General features: G+C 36.7%; 1 protein-coding gene across 3 annotated transcripts in view; it reads left to right on the top strand.

Moving 5' to 3' along the window:
* The window catches only part of prdm5 (PR domain containing 5), an 80,143-nt gene extending 65,201 nt beyond the window's left edge, over positions 1 to 14,942 (top strand). For all 3 annotated transcript variants that reach the window (XM_015344760.2, XM_015344761.2, XM_015344763.2), the window contains 2 exons: positions 12,599 to 12,703; positions 13,892 to 14,942. In XM_015344760.2, the coding sequence (XP_015200246.1) occupies positions 12,599 to 12,703; positions 13,892 to 14,056 (270 nt within the window). In that variant the 3' untranslated portion in view covers positions 14,057 to 14,942. The remainder of the gene's footprint in view (positions 1 to 12,598; positions 12,704 to 13,891) is intronic.
* Positions 14,943 to 20,374: the final 5,432 nt, after the last annotated feature.

Consider the following 20,374-nt stretch of genomic DNA (forward strand, 5'->3'; position numbering starts at 1 on the left):
CACATCGTTAGACCATTTACTCACATCGCAAAACAGAAACCACAACAATGCAGAACAAAACAATGCCACAAGACAAGAGTCAACAGCAGTTAGACACCAAACATTTTTTTTCACCAGCTGATAGCAACCTCAACTTTAAATATATTTGAAACAATATCTTTGCCCCGAATTGAAGCACTCGCATTTATTGATCATACATCCTAGTGGCAACTAGCAATGACAATGAAAAAGCCTGCAGTACATTGCTAAACAAAAGACCATCTTTATACTAGGCAACATTTGATAATAAACCATAATCTACCATAAACTGCAAACTACTGTGGGTACTTCTACAGTAGTTTGTCTTGCTGAAATACCATACAGAGAATTTCCCTAGCTAATAGTAAGGGCTGCTGTTGGTGGACCCAGCTAAACAAGACTTAATTTATCATTGAATGATAGCCTTGAAAAAGGCTTTGCAATCAAACTCACCACAATATTATTCATATCTATACCACCAATCGCCATTTTCACTATTGAAGGACAGGGAAAACTGGCAGGATGGACGTAAATGTGTAGGTCATAGTACAAGCTTTAGCCTGATTTTGACGTAAACACCTTCTTCAAGTCATGGAACAGGCGCAGATGCCCTTTAGAGCTACCCCTTTAATAATAGATTTTCTAATGACTGGGCAATTTTACTATCATTTGCTTACTACAGTTTCATTGCTTATCCTTTTTGGAAAACCAGAGAAGATCTGCAGAGCCACAGCTAGCTAGCTTCTCTCTGTCGGTGCTGTTCAGAAACAACACATTGAGTTGATGCTCACCCACCGACAGCACGTAAAACGTTTTGACATGCACACAAATGACATTGATTTAATGTTTGTTTGAATGGTTGTTTTAATGGCTATATAGCACATTAGTATCTGTAATTTTTATATTAGTTATTGAATATGACTTGAAGGTTTTTTTCTTCTTCATGTTTTGCAACCTCTTTTCATAGGGGTTAGAAGGTGGTGACTGCACACCACTGCCATTCTGCATACCTGTTCTATGCTTGATGATGTCCATATGGGTGGTCTACATCATCAAAGAGCTGTTGTCTCAACTGATAGTGATTGTGCTGCAGTATTGCTCCAATACATTAATGGCATGAAGGCATTGTTATTTTTTTCCCCTAAAACTAGGTATATTGGTTCATAAATCAGTTCACAACTTGTATCCAGTTAATTAATATGTGTTAAAACGCAGCTGTTGATTTGTTAGAACTCAAGTGCTCAAGAGACCGGGCAGTGGTAGAAAGCTTGAAGAGACCTGACTAGTTGAGGCTCGAGTACTCCGGGATGGAGGGACAGTGGGGTGGAAGGAGGAGTAATAATAGAATAATAGACTATTGGGCAGCATTATTTAAATAGCCTAGGCCAGTCAGTAATAAAAAGGCTAGCATGGCAAAACTCCAGCTCTCAGAGGCATTGCCCACCTCAACCTGTCGATCAGAATCAAGGAGCCTTGGCTCCAGGGCGGAACCTAATGCAGAGCTTCAAAAAAAGGGGACCGCATGAATTTAGTGGACAACCCTATTCATTGCGTGGGGTGTGGGAGAACAGGTAGACTGACATAATAATTATTATAATAATAAAGAACTGGTTGGCAGAGCAAGGAAAAGAACAGGTGATGCGCGACAGTCTTAGAAGAGACAGGCTCACGACGTCCCTGGTGTGAAAAGGGAAAGGCTGGCATGGCACAGCACCACCCCAGTACAAACTGCTCAACACAGCCCATCGATCGGAATCAAGGAGCCTCGGCTTACGGACGGAACTGACTCACAAGCTCTTCAAAACAAGGGGAGCACATGGCTCTCAGGGGGGCAGCCCTCTTGAGCAGCCAGAGATGCTGGGTGATGAGCTAGATGGCCGATTTGCTGAACTGAGAAAGAGCCATGAGGGATCACAGCTATTCTTCTTCCCAAAGACTTCTCTTAGAGGAGGGGTCTCACCGAATAGCGGTGAGGCAGGAAACCCCCACACAGTTATCCTGTTGGAGGGCCCAGTAGCCTGTAATTCAAGGCACATACCCTAATGGGGGGTGTCTTCGGAGACCAAGCCAGGCATGCACTGTCAGCCCGGTCTCCCAAGTTCCTCACTCCAATGGAAGCACCCAGGTGGGAATGGCTAAGGCACCATTTGGATCATGAAAATGGGTGATAAAGGAACCCGTCTTTTGTTCCCACTCATTTCCTGGAGCCCTGGATCAGCACAGGTGCAGGGAACAGTCCCAGATGGTGTCCAAGAACAAATGAATCCACAGGGGGTTCAGACTAAAGGAATGATGCTCACCAAGCATTGGAGTGGAAACAGGACGCCAGGCTCCCTAGGAAGAAAAATTGAGAAATCTCTGCTGGGGCACTGGAAGGTGGCTAGGGAAAGGGAAAATACAGAAAAAGGAAAAAGTACCTGAGACAGCCCAAGAAACAGAAGGTGAGAGAAAAGAAAAAGAATCCCAAAGGTCTGGGAAAAAAAAAGTCTGCCATAGAGTGAATCCAGAAGGGTGGCAGGAAGTCTGGGGAGAGTTCTGGGGTCCTGGACGACGAAGGCTGCCTCCTGAAGCGGGTCAGAACTGATGGTGAAGAGAAGGCCAGTGGAAAAAGAGTCCAGATTTTCAGGGCGTAGGCCAGGAGCTGGCATGCAGACTTGTAACTGGAACTGGAGGTATAATGCAGGAGGAAGTAAAGGTACTGAGGCTACAGTGCAGGGCGAAGTGAAGATGTGAACTGAAGCTGCAGCACAGAGCAAAGTGAAAACATGAACTGAAGCTGCAGTGTAGGGTAAAGTGAAATATGGATATTTAATAATAAGTCAGCATTATGAAAATGTTAAAAAGAACTACAGTATGTGTATCACATTTTAAAATTTACCATGTTTCATGGTCCCCTCCACATTTAAACTAAATCTTTAAGGAGTCTGAAGAAACTTTCCAGTTAATTGGAGTGGGCACTCCTTCAACTGTCTAAGGGTACAGAAATTAATTAGCTTTTCAGTGTTCTGAGTTTGGAAAACAGCACTCCTTTATTTTGGATATAAGACTTCTAAGAATACGATATGTATGTAGTTCCATTCACAAATTATTTCCTCTGTGAAACCCAGCTAATGGATTTTTTCAGTAATGGAATTAATTCTTGATAAAGAAGACAATAGACACACTGCCCAAAATGAGCTAACTGTTAATCTTCTATTTTGAAATGTATTCACATCCCTGGTTTGAGAAAAAGTCCAAACACATTGTGTAGCAAACATTGAAATACCTGTGTTCTGTCCTTTCCTCTAGAACTTTCTACACTATTATAAATGATTTTATTTTTAGCTAATAGTCAGAATCAGTCTTTAATATGTAATTTTCTGATTCAGATAAGTCACAAGTGCTGCTTAGACTTTGCCGGAGCCTTATAATTTTCTTAAGGAATACATCTACCAGTAACATTACTTGAACCGATCAATAAGCCTGTCAAAATAGGTATTATTGTCTCTTTGAAGTTATTGAGTATTCCTAGAAGAAAAAACAGAATTCACTGAATAGCTGTATCAGTGCACTTAAATAATTCCTCTTACTGTACAGGATCTTATGTTTTTGATTGCTAAATATGTTCAAGACATTTTAGAGATTTATAGAGTTTAGACATTTCACTTGGAAAATGTAAAGTGTTCTTTTTATATCGCAATCATGGAAGCTACATTTTATACACTAACACGTCTAACAGGTCTTCACAGCAGCTAAGTTATAAATTTCAGGGTAATTTGAAAGAAGGAAGTAGTCTAAAAATGGTGATATTACAGTAACATCTTAGCATGTTATACCATTTTATCACTGAGATCTGGGAGACATACTGTGGGTTTATGGGCGTTTAAGTTCAAGTGAAGCAAAGAAAAGAGAATGAGTGCAGGTGGAACTGCTGGTTGCCAGACTCACTGCATATTGCTTAATTAACAGGGTATCACAATTTAAAGTAATATCATACCCTGGTAGCAATCTTAAGTTTAAAGGTTTTCCAAATATTCACACATTTGCTTGTGAAACCTGATGCCCTTTAACTCTTGCCAGCTGTTTTGTTAGACTGCTCACCACACTAAGGGTTGCTAAGTTGACAGTGGAGTCTACTCAGAAAACAGAATCAGTGTTTGGCTGACATTTATTAGTCGACTGCTTCCTGCAGGACCCCACATATTAACTGTTAAAACAAAAGCTGCAGTTCAGAATTTGTGTCAGTGGTTTGTTACCCTTTCGATTCCTTGCTTTGGAAAGACAAAGGATGACTTCTTGACCCTGGAATTAATACATCCTCGTGTTAGGCTTTTTTAACCATACAAAACAGGGAACTCTAGCCATAGGTGGCTAAAGATCAGGGTTCGTATTTGGATTACACATGCCCTGGAAGCTCTGTTGGCACAGCTGGGAAACTAACAAGAGCTCTTTTAAGACAAAGAATCTGAATTACTCACCACCAATAAACCAAATTTTGCCATGTCCACAGGGGAGGTACTTAGACCAAACAAGTGGTTCTTGGAATTTGCTGTACTCCCACAGTTTTCTTAAATTAACAGTCATCTGTGTGCCTCACATCCTTGTATCAGTCCTGTTGAGGCTGTCTGCTTCAAGGTTTCTTTCAAAACAGGATGGACACACTGTCTATGAGACTTAAGACAAGCCATCATGTTGCCAGTTGCTTATCTTTAGGTTGTGTCTTTTTGGTTGCAAAGATTTATCTAGTAAGAATTAACATTCTATTGTTTGTTTGTTAAGTTTTGTTAAGTTCCATTTATTTATAATATAGCTTATCCTTGCACCCCTAACCAGTAATTATTTATTCCTGTGCTTTGTTGTTTTTTAGTATTGGATAGTGTTTAATACTATCAGATGTAATAAAACTTAAAACATTGGTTTTCATTGCTGTATTGAAATGCAGATTATTGAAAATATCTAGTTCTTTATCTTACATTTCTGCCATAAAATTGGAAAAGAAAAAAAACATTTTTGGAGCCTTTTCTTGTTCATTATACAGTATGTTTAACTTTATGTGTTTCATGCTCTTAAACCTTAATTGTGCAAACAACTAACAGTAGACTAAGGAGCAGGAGGCTTTATAATTTTGTCAGTTTTTCAAATTTACAATGCATGGAAATTATGGTTTTTCCAGTCACAGTAGGTAAAATAGTATTTAGTTCAGCATTTTAAGACCATAATAGTTCCATAGAAACCATTAAAATATTTACTCATGTTTGAAATGTGCTGAATCGTGCTTCTGCAAAGTTCAATGTTCCCAGCTTGCTGTACATACATTTAAAATTCAACATTAACCATTAATATGTAATTTAGAAAATTAGTTCCAAAGAACTATCAAAGAGCCAGGGTTCATCACATTTGTTGCATTTGTAAAGGAACAATGTTTCTTATTAGTCTGTTGATTTCAGATAGTGGATATAATGATGGAGACCTTGGGAAAATGTAGATAATAATGGTATTTCTGCTGTTATAGACTAAATAAACAAACTCAGTTAAGATGTACATTTTATTTCAAGGTATTTTGTAAATGTACTAAATCCTGAACATAATTCTGATCTGATTGATCAGTTTGGGAGAAACTGCATCCTGAAATTTTATACTACAAGAAATGGTGGTATTTCTTGGTGAATAAATAGCCAGAAATGGTGGGGCAAAGCGGTGGCACTGTGGCTAAGGATATGCACCTGTGGCTGGAAGGTTGCTGGTTCAAATCCTGTGACCAGCAGAGGAATTCTACTCCATTGGGTCCCTGAGCAAGGCCCTTAGCCCCAACTGCTCCAGGAGTGCTGTACAATGGCTGACCCCAAGCTTCCCTCCCTGTCTGTGTCTCATGGAGAGCAAGCTGGGTTATGCAAAAAAAGACAAATTCCTAATGCAAGAAATTATATATGGCTGATAAAGTAATCTATTTAGCTCATATATTAAATGTTTTCCCAACAAATAAAGTTTGGACCTAGTAATACACAATTGTCTGTTTTAAATATAACTGTGAATGAATGTCCAGCAGGGTGATGTTTACCTGGTGTACTGTTTCTAATGATGTATTGCCCCAGCTTGCTGCTAAAATGTGACATATTGTGTGAGCAGCAGAACCTGAATTTTCCGCGCCTTTCCACGCCTTAGCTGTAGTGCTTTCACTGTGGATTGTCAGTGTGAAGAACAAGAGATATCCTGGTAATCCACATTCATGGTGCAACACATTATGTTGACTTTCTATCTCCCTTGATGCTTGGAGACCTGCAGATGTTAGCTACATTGCTCCCTGTCTCAGGAGGATTTTAAAGTTATAATTTCATATAAGCCATGTTTTATATGGTTACATATATTAACCATGATTTACCCAAAAGTTATCAAATTAAACAAATGCATCAACTACAATGCTGCAAAAATGAAAGATGATACTTTAATGTTATCCAAGGCTTTCAACGCTGTCTTTTAATCAATGTACTGATGAAGCAACCTGATACAAAAAAAAAAGAAAGAAATTGAAACAGTTTTATACAGTAAGTGCTGGAAACTAGGCTTTTCAACTTTTCAACATTTACTTTGTCCTTTTCCCTGTGCAGATTTAAAGATGTTTGCTCTTCCTGTACTGTCTTGATTAAATTGATTAAATTCCCTTCCTGTCTTGATTAAAGTCTGAGTATCACCTGATTTAAAAAAATAATTACATTTAATACTTTGAATAAAGAACACCATGAAATTATTAAGTATTTATAATTTATCTTCATTATGAGAAAAAAGAATATATTTTTCAACAGTCATTTTTATCATGTAATACTGCTATAATTATAACATAAACCATTATTGATTAATGCTATTTTAGCCGTGTCTCAGCATTTCACTCATGCACAATACGCAGTGCTTGATTTTTTTGTGCTGTACTTATATCTTTTGACAGCCTCCATCTCCCCACACAAGATATTCATACTCCCATCTAATACATCTCATACTTATCTAATGAGTTATTTCTGGTACTTTCAGGAAATTCTTTAATCTTCTTTAAAAGCATTAAGCTGCAGCTTTAGCCATGATTCATGGTTGCTTGAAAATGGGTGAACACACAAGCTGTCTATTTTAGTGTTGCTGAGTTTTGAGTTCAGAGTTTCGGGACTCTCACAATATTAACACATGCATTGCATTTACCTTAGCACTACAGAATGATTCTGACAATATTATTCAAACTGAAATTCACACAGACCTGGGTCATGAATACATAATGTCAGTGAGGATGGTTTCTATCCATCCATTTTCTAACCGCTTTATTTAATTCAGGGTCACATGGGAAACAGAGCCTATCCCCGCCAACAATGGACACATCCATCATGGATGGGATTCCAGGCCATTGCAGGGCACATACAGACACAGACAAACACACACTCACACACAAGTGTCAACTTTCCTAGAAGCTAATTAACCTACCAGTATGAAGAAACACACGTGAGAACATACAGAATCCATGCAGATAGCACCCAAGGTTCAGAATTGAACCTATGGCCCCAGTGCCGTGTGGCAGCAATGTCGTCCACTGTACCCCTTTGCTGCTAGGATAGTTTCCTTGCATGTGAAAACAAAAATAAAGTATTAATACACGTTAATATATAAAAACAAATGAAACAAACTTGATTATTTATTATATTGATTTATTACTATGAAAACTATGAATATTTTAATATTACTATGAATATGTTTACATTTAAGTGTAATTATTTTTAGTCCTCCTATCGCATGCTGTATATCTTCACTGTAGTTTAATATAATATGACGGATTTGTGAAGAAGGCATCAAGCTTGTGCCCAACTTCCTCTGTTGTTTCTGTAAGGTTTCTTTAAAGTAGGTGAAACCTTATTTAGTCATTCTTCGAGATAGCAGAAATGCAATCCCAGTTGTTGTCATTATCAAAAAGGTTAGAGGTGTAACTCCATCCTGAGGATGTTTGGTAGTAAGGGCCTTCTCATCTGCAGCTTCTTCAGCACCTGTCCTCTCTGCCCCTAGCTGTTCCTGTGGCTTCTCATTGGTTCTCTGATGCCACATGCTCCCCAGTTACCTCTTTAAACCCGGCTATGTTGGTCAACATCATGATGTCATACTTGTGTTGCTGATCATTCTTCATCTGTCTTTAATCAACTAATCAAAATCAAGACGTAGGTAATGAGTCTTGAATGCAGCGATAGGACCCTAGTACATTGGATGCAGCATGGAAATCATGTTAGATTGTAGAAACGTCAACTGTTATATCAATTTGGAGAGCATGAAAGGAGGAGTTTGGGTTAACCTGGGATATTGACCAAGACTAACAACACTCTTGGTTCAGCATTTGCTCACAATAATTATTTACAGCTGGATAAAAATAATGAAGAAGCCAGTGGATAAAAAGAGTTACCCTGGCTTTGTGGATTGACTGCCAGGTGTTAGACCAGTAAACCCCTTCTGCAGCTCTTCATAGTCCCTATTGTGTTAGTACTGTTGCTTTACATTGTGCAAGGTAAATCATCAACTGCTGTATTTAACTTCTGAAATGCATGAGATGTCAATAGTTGTTGACTTTATTTTCAGACTTATTGTACTCTCTGACTGTGTTGTATGGGGTTTTAGGGTGAAGATAAAGGAAAACATTGAATATATTTTTCTTAAAAGACATCAGTGTGGATGGATGTGTTTTTACTTCATCACTTATAAGACAAAATGCAGAAGAGGTGCAGACAGCACTGGTAAATTACAGAAAAGTGTTCTCGTTATGGCATATTAAAATGAAAGCACAAGTTTCAGGCGCTATCACATAGGTAAGGGTGGGTTTAGTTGGCTAGGGCTGTCTCTGATGTATGAGGTGCTTGTAGGCTCATGGCCCTGTAAATGAGGGATACACCTCTCCCTTGATCAGTGCTATTGATCCTGTGATGTCTCGAAGTGTTTCTACTCTTCTTCAGTCTTTCCTCTGTGAGGATGTGGATTTCAGAGTTGTGAGATGAGATGTAAAACAAAGCACGTATTTGGTGATTCCAAATATGAAAAGTTTTATAACAAAAATATTTGGGAATTCTAAAAGGAAAAAATAAAAAATTATTATAAAACACTTTCAGGGTAAACCCAGAAAATACTTAAACTAAATCATTTGTTTTGGAAATATAAACATTGAAAAACCAAAGACCTAATAACACTGCAAAGGTGTTTGAGACCCAATGCAACATTTATTTCTCAAAACTATACCAGTGACTTGAATCAGAAACCTTATAATATACATAAGCTTTGTACACAGTGCACAAAATAACATTACACCGGAAACATGGCCAAAACATATTTGAAACACATCAGAATTACAGTATGGTGTCTGATATATTCCAGATGGTCACTTAAAGGTCATGAGATAATTGGTCTTTCTTTCATATAGAATTTTATGTTCCTTAGAAAAGTTTGTTAGAAGTTTGCTTTAATACCATCAAAACTCTCATGGTCACAGATGATATATGCAGGTTGTTTAATTTTTGTTATTAACATAGCTGAAGAAGTAGTTAAGTTGGAAGAAAGTATTTTAAATGTTTTATAATAAGTAATAAAACTAAACATTTTTCTACACAACATACATAAAAGGGGTCTTACATTAAGGACTGTGGAATATGTTCTGGCAGCTTTAGTGAGAGATGTAACAGTATAATTGCAGAGTTGTTGGTCCTTGAAAGAGCAAAGGCTCTTACTACACTCTCAGAAATTCACATTATCTTGTAAGATTTGACCTATTCATATGGTTAAAGTTTTTAACAGTTCTTGTATAAATTGCCAGCTCTTTCTCTCCCACCCTGTATATCCTGTCTCTGTTCACTATTATTCCACCCAAGATAATTTGTTTCCCAGGTTCTTATCTTTCTGATGAAGCGCTATTTTCCTTGAAAAAAGAAAATGTGTCGTATTTGCCGAATAAGTGCAATCACAAAGAAATACAAATGTTGACACATGAAGAGATATTGTAGTTTTTAAATTTACTATCAAAGTTCTGTCCTGTTTTCATGTACAACAGCAATTCTTTCAACAAATGTTTTCTTTGGAAGATTTTCTGTCATATACCAGCACAAACCCAAAGTCAGATATTTAGGTATTATTACCATGAGACAATAAATTGTTGGCTGAATACACAAGTCATTTTTATTTTACTTCTTAGTGAAATAATTTTATTACAGGTCTGCAGTGTTGCAAACCTTTTTGCAGTGTCCAGTACATTGAAAGGGATAATGTATTTATTTAAATGAAGGCTCACTGATTTGGATAATTTAACTTATTTGGGATCACATTATAAAAGACTACAAGAAGGGATCTGATTACAAACAAGGGGGCACAGAAATATTCCTGCTACTTATACTGTATATGTCCATGCATGATCATTAAAAATGAGCCCATATAGTGTCAGTTTTTCCATTTATCGGCTTGTGCTGCTTCTGCTTTTTAGGAGTACTTTTAAACAGGCGTATTTTATTTTAATCAGCCATGTTTGTTTTTGAAATCTTATCTTAAACTCGTGTTTTACTTTAATTGTGTTCAGAAAAAAAGTATAATTTACAGTCAAAACCTTTTCCAGGTGTCTTCACTGTAAGCAGATTCCTAGAAACCCACCACAGTTGTTTACTCCAGCACTGTTTGATCAGACTCCCTTCAAAGATCTCGAAGGCAGAGATGTATCCTATTAAATCTGCTTTGTTTAAAAACAACATAATGTAGCAGGTTGTTTTTTCCTTAGTTAAAACCATATGAGGTTTATAATCTTACTTTATTTCTCTAACAGTGAAAAAAAATTCTGTATAACAAAAATAGCCAGTTTACAAAAAGAACCCAGTCATTACAAAATAAAGATGTTGGAAAGGAATGCCAAGTTACAAGAAATGCTTCTCACAGTTACATTGTTTTTTATTATAGATATCAATTCTTTGTGTACTTTAATTGTATTGAATTAAAATAAATTAACTGTCAGGTTTATATAAAAAATATATATAAAAACAAGTTCATATACTTTTTGGCAATATTTGGAAGTGGATTGGATTGGGATACTCCAGAACCAATGGTGAAGGCCTTTGTACTATACCATAAAACCATGAAGCCTGTACAGTACATCTGCAACAGATGTTAACATGATTGTGTTGACAACATTCAAAATAAATAAAGCATACTAAATTTAAACACAATCAATAGTGATTAAAAATAGCATCTTAATCTATCTTTAATGTACAGAACTCCACTTTTACAAATGCAGGTTTTATTACTTTTTGTTTTAATGTAATAACAGTGCAGTCTTTCCTGCAAGAAGCTCAACTTTCAATGTGAAAAACAATCAAAATAACATGTGTTTAACTAACTGCTGATGTTTATTGATAACTCTGCTTCATCTGACTTTTAAAATTACATAGTGTCATACTGTTTATTATTTTCTATTTTTCTGTTCTGATTTACTGTTGTCCCTCTGATAAAGACTGGAGCAGGATAGTGATAGCTTGCACACTTCCATTAAAATACCTTAATAATATTTTTGTGAAATAAAATGTGAGTATATATTCAGAATTATTATAATTAAAAATATATAAGAAGAATAAACATGTTATATAGGACATTTCAAATCAGTTTGCAATATATAAAAAGCACATTGTACCTTTTCAAAAAAATATATACTGAAAATGTAAGGTTTTAGGCAAATTTAAAAGTACATCACAAGATGCATATTTTTTTTTGTATCTGCTTTGTTTTCGTGGTTTTGTAATTTTCATTAATGTTGTGCTTTGTTATGTATTATAAGTACTTTGCAATGATTGTTTCTAAAGGCAATGGATACTGATATAAATGGAAATAATGATAATATAAATAAAGATTTAAATGGAAGCTCAGAATTGTTATGTAGCAAGAATGTTTCAGGCAAAATGGCTCATTTTAGTAAATATCAATCTGAGACTCATTTATTTTTAAGAAGTAAAGATATTGGCTTCAACAATTTGACTAATTTGCTTGTTTCAGAGGAGCACAAAGCTTTGTGTAAAGACTTTCCTCCTGTTCTCTGTTTTAATTGTATTTCAGTGTTGGTTCTGATTATCATATAAAACCATAGGTTTCTGTAAAGAAAATAAATATTTTGGTGAGGTTTGTTAAAACCAACATCTCAATGGATTAGGGGAGTGAATGTAATATCTAAGATAATTAGCAGGAGCAATTGTAAATAAAAGAATCCAATCTTCAACCAGGCTTACTTTTCTCCATCTATCAAACTTTCTGTTTGAAGGTTTTCTGTTTCTCTTAACGTAACCATTCTTTTTAATGTGTGCAGTATGCTGACTTACACTAAACTGAATAAATTGTTTAAAATGTAGTAATGCACAATGATCTTATAACTGAATTGTAAATCAGATAGTGGTGTTGACATGGAAATCTGAAAGCTTAGCATGTTTCAGCGATTGCCCTGTCTGGTTAAATTTGATTTTGATTGTTATTATTGTTGATTTGATTATTGTTTCCTTGGAATTTTCTGCATGTAGGGTTGAATGCCACATCTCCAAATGGCGTGATCACTGTGTGTTTCTCTGTATGTTTTCAGGAAAAGCCATACCAGTGCAGTGAGTGTAACAAGGCCTTCAGCCAGAAACGAGGCCTCGATGAGCACATGAGGACTCATACTGGGGAGAAGCCTTTCCAGTGCGATGTGAGTTTCCGTTAAATTCGATTGAAATATATTTTGGTTTGTTGCTTTACTGTTTACTGTTAGTACTGTAACATCAGCTAGTGAACCTTATTTAAGTGGAAATAAGAAACTGTACTCTGCTGTCTGAACTGACTTCATGATATTGATGATGATGCAGCTCTCACAAGAACATAAATGTTAGAGAATGAAACATAAAAATACAAATCAACCTAGGTAGTTCACAAACATTTCTCTGTATTGTGTACTTCATAAATGGTATCTGGATTATTTAACAGTGCTTCATTACAATACACAATACATCACTATGTTGTAGTGATGTTTGGCAACATTTTTTTTTGTTTAATTGGAAAATCATTCTATTTGATATTGACTTAAATTACATTATGGTCTTCATTTCAGATCAAAAAGAAAGAAAAAATTACATATTTTATTATTCTTTTTGCCATACTGTATTTAAATAGTTGCAGTAAAAACAATGTTCATAGTGATTTATCTTTTTTCACTTTAATTAGAACTGTAGAACAGTTGTTAGGCTCTCAGGAGGCATCTTTTCCATGCTCATGGTTGTTATTGTAGCCCTAAATCATTTGAGGAAGCTTAATCCTGAACACATGCAGAACACAAGCTTTTTCATAGTCTACAAACTGTCTCCATACTGAAATGACTCCTTAAATGCAAAAATGAGTTTATGTAATATATCCATGGAGAATTTGAGAAATTACCATTTTATTCTGTTAAGATTTTTAAAACAGATGATATACTGCATTTGGTCTTTCTTGACATGGTTCTTGGAAGTCTTTGTGGCTTAAAGAGATTTTAATGGAGAAAAGATGACACCTTGCAGTTTTACCCCGATTCGAATTACATATGCTTGTTACTGCTTCATGAGAAAAAAAAAGGAATTTCATGAATTTTTGCCTGCTTGGGATTACCACGTTTATTTCATAAGTGAGCACATAACAGTAAATCACTCTATTGTTAAATAATATAATGCTTATTCTTCCATTGCTTTTATAGTCAATCAAAGTGGCAATACTTTTTTCCCCTTTATTTCTGTAGATAGCAGATACATTTTCCCTTATTATTCACATTTTATGGTCTTCATGGTCTTCCACAGTCAATTTAAAAAGTAGGGTTTAAAAAGTAGGTCTCTCATTTATTGATAACTTGCTTCTGTATTTGTCCTAGGTCTGTGATCTCTCCTTCAGTTTAAAGAAAATGCTGATTCGGCACAAGCTCACTCATAACCCCAACCGCCCCATGGCAGAATGTCAGCTTTGTCACAAGAAATTCACAAGAAACGACTACCTCAAGGTGCATATGGAGAATGTTCATGGAGAAACAGATGGATAGAAATGTACAATATTTGCTACAGTATGTAGGTGATTATTTTCCCTACAAAAAGCAATAAATAAAAGGCAAATATATCTGTATTAAACTATTACCTTATTTTCACATTCCAACATTGTTTAACCAAATCTGTATTGTGTGACGTTTTTGTGTTCTGAATGTATTTGTAATTAAAGGAAATGTAGAATGTTGAAAACATTTGAGGAAACACTTTATTTTAATTTCATACAAATATTTCATTCTGTTACTGTACTTGCTTACGCTAATGTTGTGTCCTGTTATCGACCTGGGTACAAAATCTGCTTTACAGTTAATTAGGCTTATTGTGTTGCAGGGAGTTCTTCTGTTTAGTTATTTCCCTGATAGTTATGTTAAAAATGCTTTTAATCTTACGTGTCATTTTCTCTGCAGAGAAACTGTAATTTAACCTTTTCTAATTTAAGTATTTAATTACTTTTTAATTTTAATTTTCTTTTTGTAAGTAACCAGGAGAAGGTAAAATAAAAGTAAGTATGTGCCACTTCAATAGTTCAGTCGGTGTCATATTTCTGTCTCTGACTGGGGAGAAGAGCTACATACAGTACAGTATGAGCTGTCGATTGTTGGTTTTACACTCTTTTTGGATATTCAGTGGTTTTAAAAAAATGATTAATTTTAATATGCTTTCTAAACATCAGAAATATTTGAGAGTTTAGCATTGCCTTTTCTTGATGCGGTGGTCATTCACATTTACATTTACAGTGCCTTTCCCAGATACACTCACTACTTTCCACAACACCTCTCCTTGGCAGATCTACAGATGCAGCCATTCAAAGTGAGTGGTACAGACACATACCGGAGGTAATTGTTTGGTGCGAGTGAGGTTTTATTCAATCTCTGACCAAGGGAAACGTTTCATTTTTTCAAAGAAATGTTTGTTAAAAAATAAAGTCATAGTTCCATGGGATTCAATCACAGACCATGTGACATGGGAGTCAGGAAACTAACACACAGCGCCACCAGATTTGATAACACTATAAAAACGCTATAAAATAATGTGACTAGCCCCAGAACAAGTTTACAGCGCAGTACAATAATAAATGCTGACCATGACTTTAGAAGCATAAATTACCTTACACTCAATTTAAACACAAGCTGTCTTTAGCCCTCTAAGCTGGTTCATACAGAAATGTAGAGATCCAGGCTCAGAACACACAGCTTCATTAGCGAATACATATGCAGGACAACTAGAGAAGACGTTTTACAGAGGATGGATTCTTAGAAACATCCCATCAGTGACATCACTGAAGTCAACTCCTAGGTACTGTAACTGTCGTGTGGATAGTTTCACAAGAATCAGACAAAGGTTTCGGCATCGCTTGTTCTAGATAAAATTGCAAAAAAAAAAAACAACAACCCATAATGTACTTCTTTGCGGCTCTGTTTGCCCAAATCATTATTCACAACGTGAAATCTAGAAAATAATATTACGTAACCAAAATCCGCAATATGGAAACAGAACCTGTGTAATTGTTGATAGATGATGTACTCGTAACATTTTTACAAGACGAACTACAACATTTAAAAAATGACTTGTATGTACTTGATATCTCTAATCAATCCACGGCGACATTGTTAAAAGCAGAGTCGCAGCACAAAACGAAACTAAAACTCCCTGGGCATACCATTTCGCGCTTCTTATTAGTTGCTCAAAAGTAATTTGACCGTATGAAATGCATAATATAAACCTAGAAACATATACGTGAGCAGTATTTACATACTGTAGTATCGGTGTTAAGACATACCTCTCAAATACTGTAAATCAAGTTAAAAATATCTCAAGACCGATTCTGGTCATAATGAAACCATGTTTCGTGTATGTTTTCTTTAAAGTACCGAGACCAGGCATATACTGTATGTTTATGTTCCAAAATTAATATCGTTTATGGCCTTCACACGCGTTGCAGTATGCTCCTATTCTTTTTATGCTCAGCTACTAAGATTTCCCTTCAGTGGTAAAATTCCATATAAATATTCAATACTTAAACGGGCACAGTTAAGACATTAAATATACATATACATACTGTATACAGTACAGTTTTCATACGGTAATATGTTTATGTTCCTAAATCAATCTCTTTTATGAGCATGTGAAAGGCATGGTGAATCGATTCTCAAAAATTACTGTACTTTGCATCATTTGAAAAAAAATGCGTGATTGCTGTGCTGTGGTGTTTCTTTTACAAAGACGGTCAATGAAAAAAAGAATGTTGACCATGGCAATACTTTGAGTTTACACTTACAGCTTGTCCAAGGTCATTCATTATTAATACTATTAGTAATATCTTCGTTAAAGACTTTGATGGCCACAGCTCAAACATGAGAGGTTGAGCTTTATTAGCTCCACCTTGCGGAAATTCCGGATACTATTATTTTGCTTGTCGTATTATTGGAGAATTTACGGTAACTAGCGGTATTTACCGGTAACTTATGGTAGACTGCGTACAGCACATTGGAAAATAATGTGGTATCGCCCGCGCATTTTGAATGGCTGCATCTGTAATTTGCTGATGTACTGTAATAGACTTTGGATAGCATGGAGGCACTTTGGCAAGCATTGCTACGTCACAACCCTGGTTGTCCTGCATTCAGTTATTGGGCTGCTATCAGTGTGGGCTTTGTACTTCTCCTCATGTTGGTCTCCTCCAGGTGCTCCAGTTTCCTCCCACAATTCTCGCTATAAGATGTAATGATGTATGTGACAGTCCTCCCAATTTGTTATCATTGACTAGCTTACTAAATCTACCAGAATTGAGATAATCAAGATTCCAATAACATACTGTAAAATGGACAGAGCAATGATCCTAATACACATACCTTATCTGTACTCTGTTTTCTATTAACTAACCAGTACTCAATGCATTCTGGGAAAATTGACCCTGGTGTGTGTCTGTGTTTCTGTCAAATCAAATCAAATTTATCAAATGCACAACAATACGGCGTGCAGCAGTAGTTGCTGGCAATGAAACGTCTTTTTCTGCGAGCTCACAAAAATTACAAGAATAACAAAAATCACACAAATTCACAAAAACACAAAAATCCTAAAATTTAGGTTACATTTTTGAAATTGAATAAAACTCAATGTGAGTAAAGCTGTTATGTGTCCATGGTATATGCAATATATGCATGTAGTGCAGTTATGCTGAATAAAGCGAGAATTGTATGTCAGTGTAGCCATTACAGGTGATTTGCTAAGGAGCTACAGGTTGGCTATTTAGCAGTCTTATTGCCTGGAGGTAGAAGCTGTTCTGTAGTCTGTTGGACTTGGACCGAATGCTTCGGTACTGTTTACCGGACGGTAGGAGGGAAAACAGTTTGTGACTGGGATGACTGGGGTCCTTGAGAATGAACCTGGCCTTCTTCAGACATCTAGCTGAGTAGATCTCCTGGATGCTTGGTAGCTCACAGCTGGTGATAAGCTGCGCTGACTTCACCACCCTCTGCAATACTTTGCGATCCCGTTCGGAGCAGCTCCTATACCAGGCAGTGATGCAGCCAGTCAGGATGCTCTCAATAGTGCACCTGTAGAAGTTGGCCTGGATATGTGATGGCATGCCAAACTTCTTTAGCCTGCGGAGAAAGAACAGGCGCTGCCGTGATGTCTTGACCACGGTGTTGGTGTGGTGGGTCCAGGTTAAATCCTCTGTGATGTTAACTCCCAGGAACTTAAAGCTGCTGACCCTCTCCACTGCAGTCCCATTGATGTGAATAGGTGTGTGGTCTCCACCCTGATGTTTCCTATAGTCCACAATCATCTCCTTAGTTTTACTGATGTTCAGAGAGAGGTTGTTCTCCTGGCACCATACTGCCAGGGTTTCAACCTCCTCCCTGTATGCAGACTCCTCACCATCTATGATCAGGCCAATGACTGCTGTATCATCCGCAAACTTGATGATGGATTTTGAGTTATGCCTGGTGACAGTCATGGGTAAATAAGGAGTAGAGAACAGGACTAAGCACGCAGCCTTGGGGGGCTCCAGTGTTTAGAGTCAGGGTAGAGGATATGTTGGTGGCCACCTTCACCACCTGGGGACATTCCGTCAAGAAGTCCAGGATCCAATTGCAGAGGGAGGTGTTCAGTCCCAGGTCCTGGAGCTTGATGACGAGCTTTGAGGATACTATGGTATTGAATGCTGAGCTGTAATCAAAAAACAGCATTCTCACATATGTTCCTTTCTTATCCAGGTGTGAGAGGGCAGTATGGAGGGCAGTGGCAATAGCATCTTCTGTTGACCTATTCTGGCAGTATGCAAATTGCAGTGGGTCTAGGGTGTCAGGCAGTGAGGAGGTGATGTATGCTTTGACCAACTGCTCGAAGCACTTCATGATAACTGATGTGAGTGCAACAGGGCGGTAGTCATTTAGGGACAATGGAACAGGGACAATGGTGGTTTTCTTAAAGCAGGAAGGAACTATAGACTGAGCTAGGGAGAGATTGAATATGTCCGAGAAGACATCTGCCAGCTGCTTTGTAACCATCCCGGAAGGGAGTGTAAACATTGTCCAACGTGTTTGTTCCACGTGTCGGGCAGTCGATGTGTTGATGTAGATTAGGCATTGTTTTTTCAAGTTCGCACCGTTGAAATGAATGCCGTATGATGAATGCCCCCTCAGGATGTGTATTCTTGTGTCTGTTAAGGTGAGAGTGTAGTTCATCCAGTGCCTTTGTGTAATTTGCCTGCGGCAGAATATACACCACTGTGAGAACTACCGATGTGAACTCCCTCGGGAGATAGAAAGGGCGACATTTTATTGTCAAATGTTCAAGATGTGTAGAGCAAGATGTTGAAATAATCTCCACGTCTGTTCACCAGGAATTGTTTACCATGTAGCATACCCCACCACCTTTGCTCTTACCCGAACATTCTGTCAATGTGTGCCTTGCGATGGACTGGTGTTCTGTCCAGGGCATACCCTTCCTTGAACTAATTGCTTGCTGGGGTAGGCTCCAGTTCTCCCGTAATAATGAATTGGATGAAGCAGTTAGAAAATGAATGGAGGAGGGATTCCACTTTGCACTTCTGAACCAATTGTGTTTTTTTAAATGTGTTTCTATGTGTATTTTAAATGTGTAGCATATCTTATTTTTATAGGACATGTGATATGTTTATAAAATGGTACTACAGAACACCTTGGTTATATGTTGCAAATTAGTCTGTTTGACAATAAATGTTTAATAATTTTCAGAACTTTTTGCTGCCTTGTGTGCTTCACATCATACCACTACATTAATATCTTAGTATACCTGTCTTTGATTTTCCTTTTCTCTATAACCTCTACAGAGATATCCATGATCTTACCCTTTAATGTACGCTATTTCAACTCCTAAATCTAAGGTTTATCTAATTTTCATTTGTATGGATCTATAAAATAAAAACTGCTTTGTTTGAATTATTTCATAGATGAGAAACAATCAATGATCTAATAAGATGTACTGTACAGTAGACGTGTATTATTCTGGTGGGTAGCTGCGTCAGCATGCGTAGGCTGCAAAGGAACAAGTAATAGGTTTAGTCCGTGCTGAAAAAAACAAGAAAGAGAACACGTTTTCCACGGTTGAAACGTTGTGTTCTCTTTCTTCTTTTTTTTCAGCATGGAATAAATCTATTACTTGTGTATTATTCTGTTCAAGTTTAGCATCATGTCATTATCTGATGGGTTTGAATGGATTTGCAATTATTATTTACTGTATTTTAAAAATATTATGTTGAAAGCTATTTTTCCTTACAAAATTAAGACTTTAAATGCTATTATTACAAAATGTTTATTTTAAATTTTATAGTGCATTATTAGAAATAAATATATTTTCCTTATTTATAAATGATTTAATTCTTCATTACAAGATTAGTTAAAAACCTATTTCTAAAAACCTATTTTACACTATTTTTTTGCAAAACTAATGAAGGCCCATTTGTGACAATCTTTCTTTTTTTACTCCTCAACCGTTTGCTTTGTTAACTATAATTTATGCTGGATCTTGTAAACATTAAATGTTTTTAATGCTTTGAAAGCTGATTAAATATGCTCAGCTTGCTGTTAATTTAACCCTTGGTTTAGCTGGCTTCCGGGAACCATCCCATAATTAGAGCTTTATAAAGCTCATGAATCGACCCACAATTACTGCCTGACAGATCTACAAAGAAGCCCACAAAAGCTCCCATCTGATGGCTTCCGCCAGTTGATACTCCTATACAGTATGTGGCTTCTGTAAACATAACAGCCATGTTTAAGTTAATGTTCCTGCTCTTGCTGCGATACAAAATCAGTACCTTGTTTGTAACT

This window comes from Lepisosteus oculatus, chromosome 1, assembly GCF_040954835.1.
Source record: "Lepisosteus oculatus isolate fLepOcu1 chromosome 1, fLepOcu1.hap2, whole genome shotgun sequence".
NCBI classification, from domain to species: domain Eukaryota; kingdom Metazoa; phylum Chordata; class Actinopteri; order Semionotiformes; family Lepisosteidae; genus Lepisosteus; species Lepisosteus oculatus.